The sequence below is a fragment of the Pyxicephalus adspersus genome, chromosome 5 (genome assembly GCF_032062135.1).
Source record: "Pyxicephalus adspersus chromosome 5, UCB_Pads_2.0, whole genome shotgun sequence".
Taxonomy (NCBI): Eukaryota; Metazoa; Chordata; class Amphibia; order Anura; family Pyxicephalidae; genus Pyxicephalus; species Pyxicephalus adspersus.
This window is the reverse complement of record NC_092862.1, coordinates 45,002,697-45,022,625: the sequence shown is the minus strand read 5'-3', so window position 1 is coordinate 45,022,625 and position 19,929 is coordinate 45,002,697. Positions and strand designations below refer to the sequence as shown.

The following is a 19,929-nucleotide window of genomic DNA, read 5'->3' as shown; positions in this document are numbered from 1 at the left end:
TACTTTTAGTTAAACTGGATTCAACTGGACTTTTTTTCAGCCTGACTCAGTATGTAACAATGAACAGCTCACTGCCAAGAAGATCAAGATAATAGGATATTACACTAACCATACATACACAGGCAGAGAAATTAACTTTGAATTATTGGCATAAAATTTCCACTGAACTATGACACATTGCAACAGTTCTAGTTCAGTTTTAGACTGAGCCATCTGGCTATGACAACGTACACACAACTGTTGCCGCTAACTTGTGTTTAGGAAATGTAAGTGTCTATACGTTTCTGAGATGTTCCATTATATAGATTTAGATACTGCAGCCTGCTTCATCCCTGTCTTAGTTTTTAACCCAAGATAGAACAAATTCATATTATTTTAACTTGACTTTGAATTGAAAGTGGACCTTGCACACACACAGAACAAATGTTCATATAGCAGGACCTGAGCAGGGGACACATTTGGCCACAGGAAGTATATACACATATTGTCCTATTTAGGATAGAAATTGCCATTTACATTTCTTTGATACAATCGGGGGCACTTATCTTTACTTTTTTATACCTTAAATGTGTGCATCACCCTAATCTACTGAACTCTGTTTTAGGCAAATATGATGATAATACATAGCTAAACATATAAAATAAAGACTAAAAATTCATCTGCTATAAGGATTTATGCTATTTTATGTAACACTGCATACCTCCTAACTAAAATTTGTTTTTGTGGCCCTGATAGGTAGAAATAAATAAAGCAAATATATTTAAATAATTTTGGTAGCACCAGGGGGTCAATCTGCTGAGTTAGAAAATGTTATGTTTATGTTCACCAGACATGTGTATATTACCCTGATTGACTGATTATTGTGAATGTTCAAATAGATGATGGCACAGGTATTATTTTATTCTCAAGGACACAGAAAAGATGGAGATTTCCCCAATGCACTAATTTCATACTGGAAGCTGTTTAGTTGTGTCAGCCAGTTTTTTGGTGCTGCTTACCACACAAGTTTTTTAGTTAGCACATGATGTCATAATAAACCCCCCCCCCCATGCAATAGATTGCAGTGCCTGAAAAAATACCTAAATAGTTGGACATAATCCTAAAAGTTGGCAGAAAAGGCATTTCACTGAATCATGAGGTTGTGCTTGTCCCTCAAAGGTGCCAGAGAAATTAGGAGGTTGAATATCACTGCACCATCTGCTTTGTGGGAGTAATACATGAATTGCCAACTTCTGAATTCTGAGAAAAAGGATTTCTAGACTGGAAAGAAGCATACGTAACAATGATCTCTAGCTGTGCTTGAGCTGCAGTGTTTAATGGTTTTGCACTGTTCATGCATCATTGAGAGAGTTCCTCAGTGCAGAATCCAGAAAGACATCCATGGAGCTCTCAAGTAGTTGTGCTTGGCTGCAGAATATTGACTCTGTACCTAGGGCCCTGTGTTGCTTTAATGTGGTCATCCCAGCAGCCTGATTTCAGCCTTCCCTCACTACCCTCATGCTCTATACCGTGGGTAATGAAATGTCCTGGTTGTTGTAACTCCAAATTTTCAATTTACCCCTAGTTTCATTGATAATGGTACCCAGGGCAGTTAGGGCAAGTTAATTTAACTAATGGTGACACTAACAGAAATACAAACCTAAACCACCCCCACCACCACTCTATCCAAAAAGGAAAAAAGTTCAATTATAACATAAAACAGCTCATTGCAAAGCAAATATAATGCAAGGTGAACTACCTTTGGATGTTTAAAGTAACCTTCTTCTTACTCCCCCCCCGTTCTGTTTATCCTGCAGAACTAATAGAAATTGCTGACTTTATACATCACAGGATTGCGTAAACTGAGTTCAGCTTTAAAGAGCACGATTCTATTCCCAATATCATTGTGCACACAATATCTACTGTTATACATAACCCAGAAATGCAGTTCCTTTGGCTATCTATAAAAACTATACGTGGTAAAAGCAAATTCGAGAGACTTGAGATTGCTGGGACGGTATGTGGTGACAATATCACTTCTCATAAAACTGAATGCTTTCTGCTTCAGTTCAATGAACTGTGATATCTAATATTCAGTCCAACACTCAAATAAAGTCAACTGCAGCTGGATATACCCCTTTCCTATGTAAATGGGAACACATGAATTCTATGCTATTGCCAAATCTCAGTGCATTAGTCCATGTGTCACCATAACAATAATTAACCCTTGGAAATCTCTGCCTGATAAGAATTACATTTTTGACTTACCAGTTCTGAAAATATTACAAGAGTAATTTATAAAAACTGATTTTTTTTTACGCAACCTTTTATTCTTCACTAATATACTTGCCTGTATCCAAGCTCTTCACTGTGCTTAATCATATGTAGAATATAGGATTCCCGGCTTGTTCCTGTGAGACCAGGCAGTAAAAGGATTGTAGGTCTTGTGCTGGCGTCAGGGTAAAGTGTATTATCATCATTACTAAACCAGTCCAGTGAAATCTGCCCTCCATCTGCTGTTTTAATAAGCTCACTGTAAGACACAATAGAGAAAAGTACACCAGTTAATTTGAGATTTCTGGAATCAACCTATACAGTGTACCAAGTTAGCAGGTATTCAGGTATGAAAATGGAACAGCTGAAGTTATCGGCTCAAAAAGATCCAGTCTTGAATTTTCCGCTGACAATAATGAACTTCCAATCTCTGCTGCAGCACAATAACCAATGCTAGCGGATTATTGGATCAAAGGAAAATAAATCTATGATGAATTTTGTACCCTAACAGGACTAGCCCTGTGTGCAGAGGAGCATCCTATGATGTACACTGCGCATAGAGGTCATCAGAGGAAAAAGGCTGTAAACATAAACAATTTCTTGCAAAGCTCAAAAAAAAGAACTTTAAAATCTCTGGTATAGATGTCCAACTGACCCAATCTTTTACTTTAAAAGTTTGATTTGACCGCATGGTCCCTGTTCTCACATATGTTAGACCTGATACTCTAAGGACGACTCCCCTTCTCTAAAGTCGTTGACTTTTAGCTCAACAACTTTTGATCCACACTCACTCTGTTTCGATTCTTCTCAATGTAAGATAGGAGATCCAACTGTTACATGTCCAAGCATGGTTTTACAAAAATTACTTGTCCTCATTAGTACATATGCAATATTTTGTTGCTTTATTATATGTTCCATGCCAGTTGTGTATTTTTAATGTGTTATTGTATTGTACCCTTATTTCTAATAAATAAATAAAAAAATAAAAAGCCTGCTAAGTCTTCCATTTCAGATTTGAATCTGTTATGAGACAGTTATCTGGCCAGTGATCCCATGCACTGCGCCACAGCAGTATCACACCCTGTTCATTCTGTCCGATGGTGTCACATGTAGCAGCAAGGAGAACAAGCATTTCCTGCTTCCCTTTTCCCTTTTCCGAGATGGACCTTCTTGGCATCCCCAGCACACGTTCCTAGGCTGTGCACAGCTGGAGGGGATTTTAGGAGCAGAATAGTCTCTGGCTTCATCCTGCTCCGCCATTGGCTGATAGGACTTTCCGCTCATGGTCCCCATTCCTGTCGTAGCATTCAGCTGTTGGGCTGATCTACTGCTGGTGGGATTTTTTTGTTAGATTTCTAGTTTCTGACCTTGTCCTTTTCTAACCCTGTGGCTGTATGCTGCCTGGACTAACCTTTTGCTTGTGACCCGGACTGTGCTTTGGTTTTTGCCTTTGAATACCTCGTCTGGTGGACTGATTACCTGTGAATGACCTGTGGCTCAGTATTCAGGAAATGTCTTGGAATATTGGGGGCAACCGTGTACTGGAATGGCTCAACTGGCCTCCTGGGAGGCTTGTTAGAGGCAATGAGTGTGGCATTGGATTGGAGGACTGGCATCTGGGAGTACTGGTGCTGGACCAGGGCCTTACAGGATCATAAAGCATGATGATGCATCATTGCCTCATCAAATCCTAAAGGCAGACTTCAAAGTGTATTTTTAGAAGTTCATTTTGACTTTGAATGCATTGTTTGTTAAGAAAAAAACCAAATTTAGATCCTACCAGTAACAATAAAAAACACATGCATGTGCATGATATATACCAAACTCATCACTAAATGGAAATCAATCTAAAATTCAATCCAAGGGTGATTTATTACTAATTCTCACTATCTGCAATCCACTGGACACCCACTCATCCCAGAAAAATGAGCTGACTGTATCCACTGCTTTCACCATACATTAATGTATGCAGTACTTTAGAAAGTATGCAAAACTGTAAGAAAATGACATATGGAAATTCCAATAAGAACGTACAACAGGAAGAACAAAAGCTGCTTTGTTTAGCATGTCAGTATTCCAAGATCACAAACATAACTGAAGCTACAAAATACATACAATTTACCATTGATATTTGTGCTAGATGTCATAAAGCATTCATTACAGAAACAATTATATAATGTTACACACTAAACACCATACAAACCAAATATATATATATCTTATAACAGTCACCATTACTATACTTTCATTAGAGTTTTCATTATTCCTAGCTTAACTTTAGATAAAATATGACGACCTGTTGTTGAGGACGATTTACAACAATGTTTATTTTTTATAACTTACTCTAACAGTTCTCAAATTTAAGTATTAGAAGATATAATATTATAAGATGTATTTGTTGTGCATGTGTGTTACATTAATGCTGACATAGTAAGGCAAATATTAGTGTTGTGTTAGCAACCAATTGGTTTATTATTCCACAAGCTTTTATAGCTCCAGACTTCTCATGAATGATTCATGTGCATGTTTGGTAAGTGTGATCATCACAGTACCGTATTTCCAAGCTGGGTTTATCATTGTAAACAGGCCGATCCTACACCCTCACTAAATTTCAATGGCTGCACAACTGGCCCTGCTGAACTTTGCTTTGTGGCGACCTATGAAGTGACAATATGGGTGGGTTGGAGAACAACAAGCACCCCAGGCTTTGGTTGTCTTTGTTTTAACTAAATGTGAAATCGTATTTGGTCATTTGTTTAGGTTTCCTTTAGAGCCCAATTACATATTTATGGTGCAATTAATGCAGGGATGGTATTGTATTTATCAGGGCTGCCTAACTACCAATATGAATTTTTGGCAGAAGTCCACAATGTAATACATGTCTATCTGCAATGTGTGTTGGGGTGAAGTCCTTAAAAATATGAAGCACACCTCTATACAGTTCTGTTGACTCGTCACTGGAAGATGATGGCTGGCTCACTGGGCAAAACAGTTGTGGTGGAGCTAGGAGGCGAACAACTGGGGCTCTATCAGGAAGGTTGAAGCTTTGACTGTTGGTATGTGCAGTCACATCTGAATGCTTGCACTTCATACTTGTTTTCTCATCCAATGACAAAGTCTCTTAAAATTTACACTGAAAGTTCTCTCCTTTGAATTTTGAAGCTGCTGCCCAAAAAGAGGAATGCTGCAAATGTTAAGAACAATCACATTTGACCTAGTTCCAAATGCTGAAATTAAATTTCCTGACAATCCCTGTGTGACAAAGACTTAGGAGTAGAGTTATGGGTGGACAATGAGCATCCTTCACTTTCTTTTAGAATGAAGAAGCAGCTAAAGAGGTTTGGGGGGCTAAATTTAAAGCTGGTCTCTAGTCAAAAAATAAACACCCTCCCCCTCTTTTTCCTTCAACTAAACTTTGGCATTAAAAAAACAAACTACATATATGTCCCATTTACTCTGCTAGGCCAAAATTACTTAAAGTTTTACCCCCGGGCCGTCTCACTTCCTCTGTATACACCAGGTGGGGTTCTTGATTTGGTCACCAAACGTTTGTGATGTGGGCACTTCCTATGAAATGTCCAATAGTGGGATCCTTTCAGGATCCAGGAGAGGATGCAAAAGCAGTGATATCAGTACAAGGGAAAGGTGGGTTACTGGCTTTCAGTGCTATATTCATGGTTCCTGCCCCAAAAAACTACACTGTCAAGCACTGCACAAGTAAGAAAAGTAAAAAAAATGGGTTTTACACCTCTTTTACTGCTAGTCAAAAATAAGTAAATACATTATTAGTCCACAGTCTAGACCAGGCATGGGCAAACTTTGGCCCCCGGGCCATATACAGCCTGTTGGCCTTTTTTATCCGGCCCGTTGAACTCTCTCTCTCTACTTCAGCAGCTCCGCTGAAGTAGACAGAAACTTCAACAGGCCAGATAAAACAAATCACGGTCCGCAGCTCTGGCCGGTGCCCCCCGAGCAGCGTCAGGAGAAGGACCCCACTGGGGGGGCCGCCCTAGCCTGCAGACCATGTCCCCTGTACAAATCCCGGGCTCGGGGAAGTGGGCAGAACAACCTGCCCACTCTCCCAGGCTCAGTTCTGCGATTGGAGACTGGGCGGGGTTATGCCATCATGACGTCACATTAACTGGCATCATGATGACATAACCCCGCCCACTCTCCAATCGACCCGGCCACTCTGCCTAATTTTAGATCAGATTGTGGCTCCTGAGTGAGAAAGTTTGCCCATCCCTGATCTAGACAAAGTTACCCTTAAAGCTGTTGTTTCCTTTACCCAATTTAGTTTATGGTGGCAAAGGAAATAACAAACAATGAACTGTTTATATATAGATATATAGGAGGATAATATTATCAGAAAATCTCAACCATTTCTTTGAAAGGTGACATAGAAACATAGAACAGTGATAGCAGGAAAAGACCAAGTACCTTGACTATAGGTTAGCTAGACTTAGACCTCCTCATTGGCCAGGGTTTTGCCCTACTAAATGAGACCAACAGGAAACACAGGCTGCAAAATTCACCTTTAATCAAAAGCTGTTTCCACAACTATTTTTTTCCCAAGGTTGAATGATGCTTATTCTCTAAAAACTATTGACCTGAGGTTTTTACAGAAGATAGTCATGGAATAGGCATCTCTTTATCATATGCTCAGTACAAGTCTTAGTACATTGAACTTTACATAGAACTTTAAAAACAGCCAGATTTGAGTGAATCAGCACTAGCTTTAGTACTCTTTCCTGCTTAACAGGAAATGTGTGCCTGCTTTCATCTATGTTTTCCAGCTGGATGTATATAATGTCTTCCAGGATGTAAAATACATGTCTGTATATAAACTCACACAGTTATAGGCTCTGTCTCTCTTTTTTTGCAGCATGGAGGCAAAACTTTTTTTTCTCTAAAAACACAAGTATTTGCATTTTCCCTATAACAGAAAGTTGGAAATTTGTATTTTAGAAAACAACTATCATGCCTAAAGCTACGTACACACTTCCAATTATTATCGTTGGTAAACGAACGACCCTGCACGATATCTGCGAACGATCGTAAAGCACCGATCCTGTACATACAGATAACGACACGATCGTTCGCAGATATTGTACACACGATAGATGCGATCGTTTGAACGATACAGGAAGTGACGTGCACCACAGGAAGTGAGCGAACGTTCGTTCACCGCGCATGCTCAGACCATGGACGATCAATGAACGACCGTACACACGATAGATGGTCAACGATCGTCGTCCAATCCGATCCGCTGGTCCGGTCGTTCATTTCCAACGACTATCCTCGTTCGTCGGCGTCGTTGGTTACTTTTTTTACAAACGATTTTTGCCCAATCGATCGTTCGTCGTTCATTTCCAACGATAAAAATTGGAAGTGTGTACGCAGCTTAAGACTATTCTGTGATATTGTTCCTTACAATACAGTTGTCAATAGATATCATCCATTTATCACACTGTACAACAAGCTGGTTGGCCCTGAGGATCACTGGAAATTTAAACCTATCTATATGACCGTTCCTTTATGAGATACTGTATGCAATGGTTGTCTTCTATGAATCCCCAATAAATTGCATATTAGCTCATGTGGTATTTTTTTAGCCAGTGATTTAGTATTCTAGTGGCAGGCCATACCACATAATTTCTGTAGGATACAGCCAGATGTGAGATATACATGAAGTAAAGATATTTGATGGTGAGATTCTTAACCTTTGTTCACCCATGCTCTTTTATGCTAAGAGTGGGAGATTAGCGGAGAAATTAGTTTATTGGTCAGCTGCTTCCCCTTTTCTGTCTATTTATAGGCCCCCTTCCATCTGCAGTGACCTGCGGTTGTGTTGATGTTTTTGCTACCCAACTGGATATGGTCCAAAATCACCTGCAGTGCATTGAACCGCAACATTACCGCACTCAAAAGACCAACAAAGCATTTAGATCATTCATTCAGGTAGTTGACTCTAAAAACTGCTCCTTGGTGTATATAAGGTGTGCCCAGGCCTGGCAAATCACACATTTTTAGAACACGCGCCCGAAAGAGGCCTAATGAACAAAATGCAAATCTTTCAATAAGTGGAACTATTACAGCAGGCTCAAAGGCAGGACATGATATGATTTAATTGTTAGGGTTTGCATACATTTTAAATCCACATTCCGGCAGTTTAGGTCAAAGGAAAGCAACAAAATGCCCAATAAGAAACCATGGAGAGTTTTTCCTCATTAGGAGAAAAAAATGTCCTTTCTAACATCTCAAGGTAGCTGGAACAAAGCCAGGTTTTTAAGCTTGGGGAGACAGGGCCAATAGAGGGCGCTATGGCTTGCACAGAGGTATTATGAGCCCTGAGAAGTGCCAAGGCGCAGGGTCTAAGCAGTAACCAGGTCTTCTCCAGAGCCTCTGATGGTGAGGATGTTGCGCTGCTGGTTACTGCCAGGTTGCAGTCCTTGGGCACATGGTGGGCAGGATGACACACGGTACCAAATCACTAGGCGGAAGAATTGTCAAGGAAGGCCGGGGTCAATACAAGCGAGGTCAGGGGTCAAATACCAGGGATCCAGGAAAAAGACACCAGTGACACAGGGGCCACTGCAGACACAGGGAACTCCGGAGACACTGGAAGCAACAGGAGGCACAGGTGACACAGGGATATCCACAGACTGACAGGAACACTGGAACAGTACAGGGAAGTTGGCTGGGAAACAACACACAGGGCAATAAGGGGTTAACACAGGAGCTGGACAGGGAAGACACTGAATTAACCAACAGGTGAACAAGAAATGCTCAGCAGAGCTAGGGGGCTTGGCACTAGTTGGAAACACATTGCACGAGCGCTGAGTGCTGTGTCTGAGCTAGCTAAATTGCCAGGGATAATTGAGAGGCTATGTCCTGATTGGCTGGCTGGAGTGGCGATACTGATTCAATTTGCAAGAGCAGGCGCTCAGAGGCTCAGAACTGCAGGCATGCACAGAAGCGAGGAAGAGGTAAGTGTGACACCAAGGATCAGTATTTTGCAGTTATGCATTTTATTAGGGTAATTTGTACCCTGTAAGAATAAGACATAAAGGAAAATACAATGAAACATCAACAGTTATGTCCCATTTACACTGTTAAGTTTTAATGCATGTGTAAACACAGAGCCTGTTGATGTTTTTGCCCCCTTGAAGCACATTTAAAAGAATAACCCATGCCCTGGCACTTTAATGGCTTAGGGGGGAGGGGGGGCTCATTGATATCGATATAATAACACAACTTAAGAAACGACATAAAATGCATATGCAGACATTAGAATGGGATATAAATATCTCAATGAAATGACAAAACCAGAGAAAACGTTTAATGAAGAAGCACTGACTAGGGATTAAATAGAGAGAGGGTAAATACAGGTCATTGTGTGATTAATTCTTCAATGATTATGACAAGAGGGAAAGAACTGGTGTTTTAACGTATGTCACAAAAATACAGATTCTAAAATGTGTTCATAAAAAGAGTTAGTAATTATTACAGTCACCTATTATACTATGTAACCTAACATGTCAGACTAGTCATTTCACAAGCTCTAATATACAACAGTCATTGGGTTTTTAATGCATCTCTAAAGATGATTTTTGTAAGAAAGATCTGCGTCTCTTATTTGCTCAATTTTGGATTCCTAAATATACGATTTGAAGAGTTTTGTCCAATCTGTTAAAAAAAACTGCAAAAATACCTGATTCACCTGCCAGTGATAACTACCAGTGTTCCCTGCCTTCTCTTTTTCTGTGGGCTTCAAAGCAATTCCCCCAATGCCATTGAAAAGATGAGGGGGTGTTCTTTTATTATGTCCTATGGTGATAATGCTACTCCTCTATAGATACAGTACACTGTCACCATAGGAAAGAAAGTACAATACCAGCAGGATCATCGAATGTAAATAAACATAAGAAAGTCTGAAAAAATAACACAGCCAATGTTCTATGATGTACAGTAAATGTACTTATAAATTAGAAATTGAAATATGGCCTCCTATTAAAATCATGTGCTGCAGCACCTAACTTTAAATACTCCTGCACTTAAAAACTGTCCTTAGTCCACCTGCAAAGTCCCACAAATACCTGTTGGCCCCGAAAGTCCTCTTAATGCAGCTTCCTGTGATAGTATTACAACAAAGCTATACTTCTCCTGACACCAGGACAGAACTGTAACTCCCATGTATCATACATGTGCTTGCAATACAGTGGGATGAGAAGTTATCAGCCATTAAGGGTGATAAAAAAGCAGTGTCGGCGTTTTCAACTTGCAAAATATCAAGTATTGTTATACATGAGAAAGGTTGAAATTGTGCAAAATGATGACCTGTTTGTGTTTGTAATCATTTCTGTGATGAAAGAAAACATTCTCATGTATGCTCTGCTACATCAAATAAGTAAATAAAGTTTAACAAAGCATAGTATGCCAATGCAAGCAGCGTAAGTCAATTTATCTAAGCAAACATGATTTACAAAAAAAACAATACACTATATCAATCATTCTGTTTTTCCACACCCTGTGAAGCTGCAGTAGTAATATAACACCTAAACTAGGAGAACAAACCTGATTCAGGAGAATTTTGATCTCATTGTTTCTGACACTTTAGTGTCAATGGCTGAAATTCTTGTTGGGCCTGCATATTTCAACCAAAGTGTTGAAGTGTAATAACAGGCATCAGAGATCAGATGTATGAAAAATTAATTCTGGTTGACTGCTAGTTTTCAGCATATTTTTTGATTTATCAGACAAAAGAAATCTATAGTAATGATTTTGGGGACTACTGCCTTTGATGATTTATGTATTGGTGCCATTGCTGACCTTTCAGAAGATACTGGTTCACTGGCTTTCACACTGATGCTGATAATTCCATGACTTTCTGAGTTACTATCACTGACAATTGTTCTTATTTAGGACGTCTAGTCCGTTATTCACATCATCTGGACTTTTTGCAGCTTTCTAACCAGTTCATTGCTTCTACCATGTAAGAAAACACTCCACACAACACAAACACCTTATTAAATCATCATGGAATGTTACACTGCAGATGTTGATTCCCCAAAATCAGGAGGCGTAAAAAAGTATTAAATCAGCCTGTTCTAATACCATAATCACATCCTTGGTGTCAGGAAGTTTGCATAGTTGTTAAACCTTTGAATTACACAGATGAGGTGGGAAGGTGGAGGACTAGTGATGTCGGAGGGCCCCACTACTGTTCAGAAATGGTGAAGGCCTTCAATGCCACCTATCTTCCATCTATATTACCATTTTACCATCTCTACCCGACATGTTGGCAACAGTTCAAACACTCAGCCATTAGAACAGGGCGGTTCAATAAATTTTACTGAATCAACTTCTGCAGTGTGACATTCCATGGTAAGCGGATTAAGGTGTTCCTGCTGTGTGTTTATTACAATGATAGAAATGATAAAGGGGCTTGAAAAGCTGTAAAACGTCTACATCATTACACGAATGTGTCCAACTAACTTCTATTAGACCTATTTTGAAATTGTGATTTATACTTTTTGAAAGCAGACAGTCAGACAGCAACTTCAGAAGGAGATAAATGGCAACTATGGCACTTTTTTCATGATACGTATACTTTAAATATTAGAACAAACATAGGCACACTTCTGCTTGTTTTAAGCAATCATTTTCTACACAAATAACATACAGGAAGAGGTCTGGGCTGCTCTGCTCAACTTCCCCAGCATTTTGAAAGTGACCTATTACTATTACTTCTCTTCCTATCTCTCCGGGGGTCCACAATGTACTCAAGAAACAGAGAGATCCCTGCACATAGCTGACAATCCAATAGATACAACTAACATAGTATACTATATACCTAAAAAATGTACAGTACCTGCAGCTATGCTGTTTATGCACTTTTTAGACCATTTGTGCAAAATACAGTTGTGTTAAATACATTAGGTTACAATTGAACTTTACAATATAGCTAAAAATAATAGGATAAAACAATTAGCCTATTAAATGATAAATAAAACAGCTTTTGCTTTATTGTTATGCTTCAGTCCAGCTCTATTCACCCCATATACTCTCCAGGTCATCCCAGACCCACTCCAACCTGTCACTGGACAGTAAAAGGAGAAGCAGCATTGTGCTGATCTCAGGTAAGTGACAGATCTGAGGGGTGTGGGCACTGGACACATAAAGACTATATAAAAGCACAACTGTGAGCATGCTGACTTGACAATGCTGCTTGGCAGGGAGGATGCTTCACTGAATGAACATAATTGCCAGTCTTTAGGCAGATGAGTCTTGTCACATGTCTATTGCATTTCAAAGCTACAGCTCTAAATTATGCAAATATTAGTCTTAACTAGGGAGTTTCAGTTTGGCATACACCCTTTGGCCATTTGAGTCTCACTGTCCTGACTCTGTGAAATAGGCTCGAACACCAAGAATACTGCTCAGAATGTAAAAAGGGAAAGGCCAAAACTTCAAGCAGAATTCAACCTTTAACATAATATAACAAAATGAGTTTACATACATATAAATGTCCTTAAAATAATGTTAGGTAGTGGGACCTGTGGAGTCAAACGGAAGTATATGCCAAGGAAAATGGGCATAGGGTATTAAATAATTTATCCAATATAGTTGGCTTATTCCAAAAAAAAAGCATATTTTAAAATATTTTTGGTATGACCTTGTCTATTCATATATTTCATATATGCCTCTAAAGTGCCAGTTTTGTGATTGGAATTAGACACCTTTCGTGGAGGTAGAGGTATATATATATATATATATATATATATATATATATATATAAAAATTCTATATATACACAATACATTTAGATGTGTCCCTCCATGCCTTGATATTCAGCCCAAAAATGCTTCACTGATTACTGTGGCAATGATGTCCTCCAATGGCTATTACAGAGATGATTAGCTGACAGCTATAAGAGAAGTGATACCTCTGTTCCTGGTGACAAAGACTGATAACAGCTCTAGCAGATGCCATGCATGATGATAACTAAGGTGACTTTGTAAGCCCTTCATAAATTCCTAAGCGTTAGTTAGAATGAAGTGGATGGACTTTTTATGTTCACATATTGCTGATCTCTGCACCTCATGTTCCACATGATTTACATTCTTTAAATTGTAAATTAGAAAAAAACACCCTGACACTTTTTCTTTATACTTGCTTTCACGTAAGGGGTCTATTCACACACTGGGCCTGATTTAATAAAGCTCTCCAAGAATAGAGAAGATAGACTATAATGGGAGGACCTGGTTTCAATCAATCAAGTCTATTTTCTATATGGATCAGTTTTCCATACATGACAATATTTTGTAAAAAAAAAAAAAAACTTCAGTTAAACTTTTGGAAACTCAACAGTAATGGATACAACTTGAATGAATGCACCAGTGCAGAAATATCAATGATTCTGCAATACATGTTGCAGTGAGGTGTAATATTGTTCCAGCCTGCGTATCAAGTACTGTCTATACAAAAAAGCAATAATGTTCAAAGTGCAATACAGCATACAAATAAATTCAATTCTTACTTCATAAGGGCATATTGCACAGAGCACGATATTATTTGATTTACTGAAAAAGCTTGTATGGTGACCATTACCTTCAAATGAATAGAGAATCATTTTGTCAAGTCTTTAGGATTATTTACCAAGGAATAAATCAAAGTATGAGAAACTCCAGCAACTGGTCAATCCCTTTTTAGATGATACAGGGTTGCTGCTTTGTGCCTTAGCTTTCCAAGGCCTTTTTTTTTAAATAAACCCATGCAGATAGGATGCTTGTGAAAAAGTCTCTTACTTAAGTAAAGATGGCTGGTCTGGTCTTATATTGATCAGCAAGGTATTTCACAATCTTGTTGATCACCTATACAAATACTGCCAGATGAATCATGTGTGACTCTGGCTTATTTCCATATAACTCAATGAAAATTTATGGATGATAATTATAAGGTGAGCTGTGTAATTACAAAAATATGACGGTGTAATTCAGCCATTCTCGACAAAAGGGAAAAAAAGCTTCTTTCAGAGGTTCCTGGAGCTGTGGCGGAATGACCTTCTATCTGATGGTTCTTGCATAGTTTTGGGGCCAACACCACCATTAAAGGAGCCAGCAGCAGAAAAACTATTTAGCTGTTAAAGAAACGTGGGTGTTCTTCCAACTAACCCCTGATGATTTGGTTTTAGAAGGGTACCTCTAGACCTGAAAATATTTCAAGGCTTCCTTAAAAGTTTAATAGAAGTGTAAATGGCTGGTGTCATTGGCTTAGGAACATACTTACTGACTATGACTTAAAGCGTACCTAAACTCAGAAGTTTCACTTTACATAAAAGGGTCGATTGAGAATGAATGGGAGTGCAAAGCCTCCCGGGATACCTCCGTCACGCATCCCAGGAGGCTCTTGGGTGCTCCTTCTCCACATGCCCGAGCATCTCGGGCATGCACAAAAGGAGCCTTTTCACCCAATTAAAAAAATTTGCCCATCCAACCCATGCGCAGTGAGATCGGCATTTTTTTCCCATCCTACGTCACCCGCTCTCCCGCCTGGGTTGGGTAACGTAGGATGAAGGACCCGGAAGAAGAGGCGAGGATGGTGGTGCCCAGGACAACACGGGACCCGATGCAGGACACCCCTGAATGGATTGGACTGCCTCGCGGGATCGAAGGGAAGTGTATTTTCACTGGCCTGGCTTTTACTGGTGGACCAGTCCCAGGACTATCCTAGGACTTGTAAGGACCAATGCAGACCTGCTGGGAGAATGAAGCCATGCTGTACAATGGAGGAGCCATACTCACTTGTTGTAATGCACTTGTGGTTTGACAGTGATGAATGGTCTGAGCAATGTCTGGGTTCTGCCCTCCCAGCACCATAAGGTAGGGTAGTAGGTTTCGGTCACTGCTGGACAATATTGCTTTAGGAAAGAACACAAAGCTTCTCCCCCTGTCACCAGCTGAGGTTTCTGTAAGGAGAGAGGTGGAATCATTATCTACAATGACCCCCAATCAAGGTGATGACCCCACTGATGGATGACACCCCACATGCCCAATACTCATCCATGGACTTACCTTGGCAATGACACTTAGGTAGTAGCAGGCATAGGCTGCACCAAATCCCAGCACCAAGGACAAGCCCACCCCGGAGCCGAACAGACCCACCCGCACTTGGTTCTCCAGGTACAGTGACAGCTCCCGGGTCAAGCCTTGCAAACCGATGATCTCCAGCATTGTTCCACCGGCTGTCACCCCGCGAGCTTCGCAGCCTCATGCAAAGGGCACCGGCTCCGGGTAGTGGGCGAGGAGCGGCACAGAAACCGGTCTTATATGAAAGGCGGCATCCCCGGCATCCCTCCAGACGGGTGCGATCCTCACGTGTCGCCGTTAGGAGGCGCTGCGCATCTGCCAATCAGGAGCTCATTTCCATTACCAAAGTGCAGAATCCTAATAAGCAAGTTGTGTTGTCAGACATGATGTCTCTATTATTACTGAGATTTGTAGTATTTCTTAGCATCTCTATGGTAGGGACATTATATTGTGAGCTTCTTTACTTCTTCTTTAGCTAAATACTGTGTAATAATAATAATATTATCTCACATACCTTATTTATTTTATAGAAACACCTCTCCTTCGTCTGGATTTACACCATTTGTATTGTGTCTATTGCATCTTGATGCATGCTAAATGCACTTTAGGTGCAATGACAATATTTTATTTTCTATGTGTTTTGTGTCGTTCTTGAATCCTTCCTGTCACCTTCCACCTTGTTACAACTTATACATCTACATAATTATTCTCCTGATAATAAGTCCTCCTTGGAGCCCTGGACACCCACAATACGCCCTTCCTCATTCCTGTTTGGATCTTTACAATGTCTGAAAACATGATCATTCGTAAACCATACATTATCTAATACTTACACTGTGTTTGTACGACATACAAATAATAATTGTTAGAACACTTTTTTAATGAATAGACGAGAAGATGAAATGCTGGATCCCTAGTCTTGGTTAGTAGTCCCTGCTGGGTAGGTGTTGCAGTTTTCTAATGGCAGGGTCATGGCAAGACTCTTGAAGAAGTATCCTAACAATTGTAGGAAGAAGTGCATCATATAACCCAAGCAGTTAATTAGTTTACATCCAACATGTTTCAGGGCTTCTAAGGGATGTTCTTCTTCCGGACATAAAAAAGTTGAATCTGAAGAATAGACATCTTGCAATTAGAACAGCTCAGATATATGGAGTCTACTCAAGTTTCCAACTCAGCACCTTTGGAAATACAGGCTGTCACGGGAACAGTAAAAGTAAAATTTCCTTATAGGCTCACAAACAGCAAGTGATTATTGGAAGTAATGTTTCTCCCTACATCTAAAACACACACACACACAAAAGTTGTGTAAAGTTTAGATAAAGTTGGGATTTCATGTTTGTTTCTTCTTTTATTTCCTAGCTCCACAGCCCCATAAAAGTTGCATGATTTGCTATTGCTATAATTGCATACCTGATTGCCACTGTGTTGAAGATGTCCAGATATTATGATGAAGTTTCATTAGGTACATTGTTTTATACCACAAACATTGCCAATGCCATAAACCATGAAGATAATGTGAATGAAGGATAATGTACTGTGCTGTGTAAAGGGTGCAAAATGTTACAATTGCAACCAGGGTTCTTCTGTATGTGTAATTATGGCCTATCCAACATGTCTCCCAAAGAAAACATACCTCCTGAACCATAGCATGACTGTGATTATTATTATTACACAGTATTTATATAGCACTGACATATTACACAGCGCTGCACAAAGTCCATAGTCAGGTTACTAGCTGTCCCTCAAAGAAGCCCACAAACTAATGTCCCTACCATAGTAATATGTCTTTAATCCAGTCTAAAGTCAATTTGGGAGGAAGCCAATTAACCTAACTGCATGTTTTTTGGAATGTGGGAGGAAACAGGAATACCCAGGGCAAACACGGGGAGAACCAGCAAACTTCATGCAGATAGTGCCCTGGCCGAGATTCAAACCTGGGCCCTAGCGCAAAGGCCAGAGTGCTAACCACTGAGCCACCATGCTGCTAATATAATGTGCTGTGATATATACATACATATATGAAAACGCTACATTATTTGTTCATTGTTACCTTCTGGACTCCTTTGTACAGTTATGCAAAAATGCTAAAATAATAATGGTGAATAAGCTGTAACGGAGCTGCAGAACAGGTGGAGGAGCTGATATAGGGCTGAAGCTGGAGCTGATATAGGGCTTTCAGGAGCTGAAATGAGCTACAAGATACTCTGTATCCCAGCATACAGCCATCTCCCTTTCCTCTTCGGGCTCATGATTGTTGGATAATACAGGGCAGAGTATAATCCTTTGAATTATTAACACGTGTGAGTTACACTGGTTCTTTTTGCTTACTACAAGAGATCTATGTTGCACTAATCAGATACAGGTACATATTCTTCTTGAGCCTGCTGAATAGGTAGCCTTATCTCACAACGTCCACATTTTATACCTCAACACCGCTTCTGTGCAACAGCATTAAAGTCAAAGTCCAGTAAAAAAGGAAACCCTAGATAGTAGTAAAAACAAAAGTGTGCAAATAGGAGATGTTCATATACTTTCATAAATATTAAAAAACAATTTGTATAGGGTATCTAGGGTAGTTGAACCATTGTTTCAACCACCGCCCATAGGAGTGCTTTGTACCTTACTGGCCAACTTGTACACTGGTTACTGTATTCACCCCCTGATAGTGAATATATTCTTCTTTCCTTGTTATTGGCTGCAATCTCAAACACATTCACATTCAAATAATTCATTTGCCCATCTCTAGTTATTGTACAAGTATATTCACCTATCTCGGCTTGCACAAAATTAATAAACAAGCGCATCTGTTGCAAACATTCACTATGTGGGGTGTTGAAAAATACCATCAATACACTCCAATGTATATAAACCCTAACAGTGAACTTTCTGTTCTGTTTTTAGGAGAAGGGGTAGAAAATTGAGCAGCATCCCACCGTGCTCTTCTCCCTTGATGTGTATAGCAGTCATTCCCAATCATGTGATCACAGATCCGTCAAATCCTCTAACGACTTGTGACCGCTATACACATGACAGATTTGGTTGTGTTTTTCTTGACAAGAACCTGACTTGTATACAGCGGACACCCAATGTGTTTATAATCATCTGACTTGTATACATAACATTACATGCCCCCATTTGATCTGTTCAATATACCACTCAAACTCAAGTTATTAACTAATAATATTAACATCAGAATCTAGGGCTACCTTTAAAGTCATATATACACAAACATATCATCTGAAGACAAAACTGTCTATGGACACGTGTCACGCTTTACAAGCGTTTATTCAGCATTATTATTATTATACAGTATTTATATAGCGCCATCATATTACGCAGCGCTGTACAAAGTTCATAGTTGTGTCACTAACTGTCCCTTAAAGGAGCTCACAATCTAATGCCCCTACTATAGTCATATGTGGGTAATGTAGTCTAAGGTCAATTTTAGGGGGAAGCCAATTAACTTAACTGCATGTTTTTGGGATGTGGGAGGAAACCGGAGCATTGATTGAAATGTCACTTGGTTCTGACCACATGCTTCCAGAAAAGATATCTGTTGTCTGCTGAATAAATTCACAAATAGTTAACTTCACCTAAAAACAGAATGAATGAGCAGGAAAAAAAGAGAGAAAAGAGAAATGAGGGAGGAATTCTTTTGTGATATAACAGTGCTGAGTACAGTAGCCCACATTCACATCTAAAGGGATTCCAGGGATGCTCACTTACTAATAATATCTATACAGCACTGGGATGGGGAGATTGGTCCTTACTTCACCTTCACCCAATCAGCTGTCTAGCAAGATATAAATCTCCTCCCTCTCAGCCAATCATAATGGCAGAGCACTCCCAGGGGAAGGCTGTTAATAAAGGCTAGTCAGGGATGTGGGTGGTGAGAGCATCCCCAGACAAAGCAGCATCTACTGTGTAACCTGTAATATTCTGCAGCTCCATGGCACAGGTGTGTCTCTGCCAAGCATTAGTGTGTGACTAGGACACTGACCTGACCTGCACTTCTTGCTAATGCATATTGTGTTTCCTTATCATATTCTGACAATTAAATCTATAAATAAAAATTTATATGTACATAGATGCAGTTGTAGGGTCAGCCATGCAATGATTCCTGACACTTTTGTTTGCCGGGTAGAATGGGATCCTGGTGCAAGGTGGATAGCTTTGCCCTTTCTTATCAGTTGACATTAGAAATAGATTAGTTCATTGCCCATATATTACAATAAAACTTCACAACAAAATCCAATACAAAAAGATGCATAAATATCACGTTACTTTAACCACTAGGTGTATGAGAAATGTATCCTTGGTGTTGTATAGCCCTATACCAGGGGTCTGCAACCTGCGGCTCCGGAGCCGCATGCGGCTCTTCAGCCTCCTTGTTGTGGCTCCCTTCGGCTGTCGCGGGGAGATCTCTGATGGGGGATCCCCTTCATCCCAAGACACTGCGGAGGAGGGGGATTCCCTATCCGGTGTTCTAATAAAAAAAATCTACCAGTGAAATAAATCTACCACGGGGCGTGTACAAATGCGTGTGTACAATGACATCCCCCTCCTTTGAACCCCAATTCCT

At 39.9% G+C, this 19,929-nt stretch overlaps 1 protein-coding gene across 1 annotated transcript in view; it reads right to left on the bottom strand.

The window, feature by feature from the left end:
• Positions 1–15,595, bottom strand: part of ABHD3 (abhydrolase domain containing 3, phospholipase) — a 28,197-nt gene extending 12,602 nt beyond the window's left edge. The window contains exons 1-3 of the mRNA XM_072411334.1: positions 15,330–15,595; positions 15,060–15,223; positions 2,330–2,512 (exon numbers count right to left, since the gene is read on the bottom strand). Coding sequence (XP_072267435.1) covers positions 2,330–2,512; positions 15,060–15,223; positions 15,330–15,488 — 506 coding nt within the window. The 5' untranslated portion in view covers positions 15,489–15,595. The remainder of the gene's footprint in view (positions 1–2,329; positions 2,513–15,059; positions 15,224–15,329) is intronic.
• Positions 15,596–19,929: the final 4,334 nt, after the last annotated feature.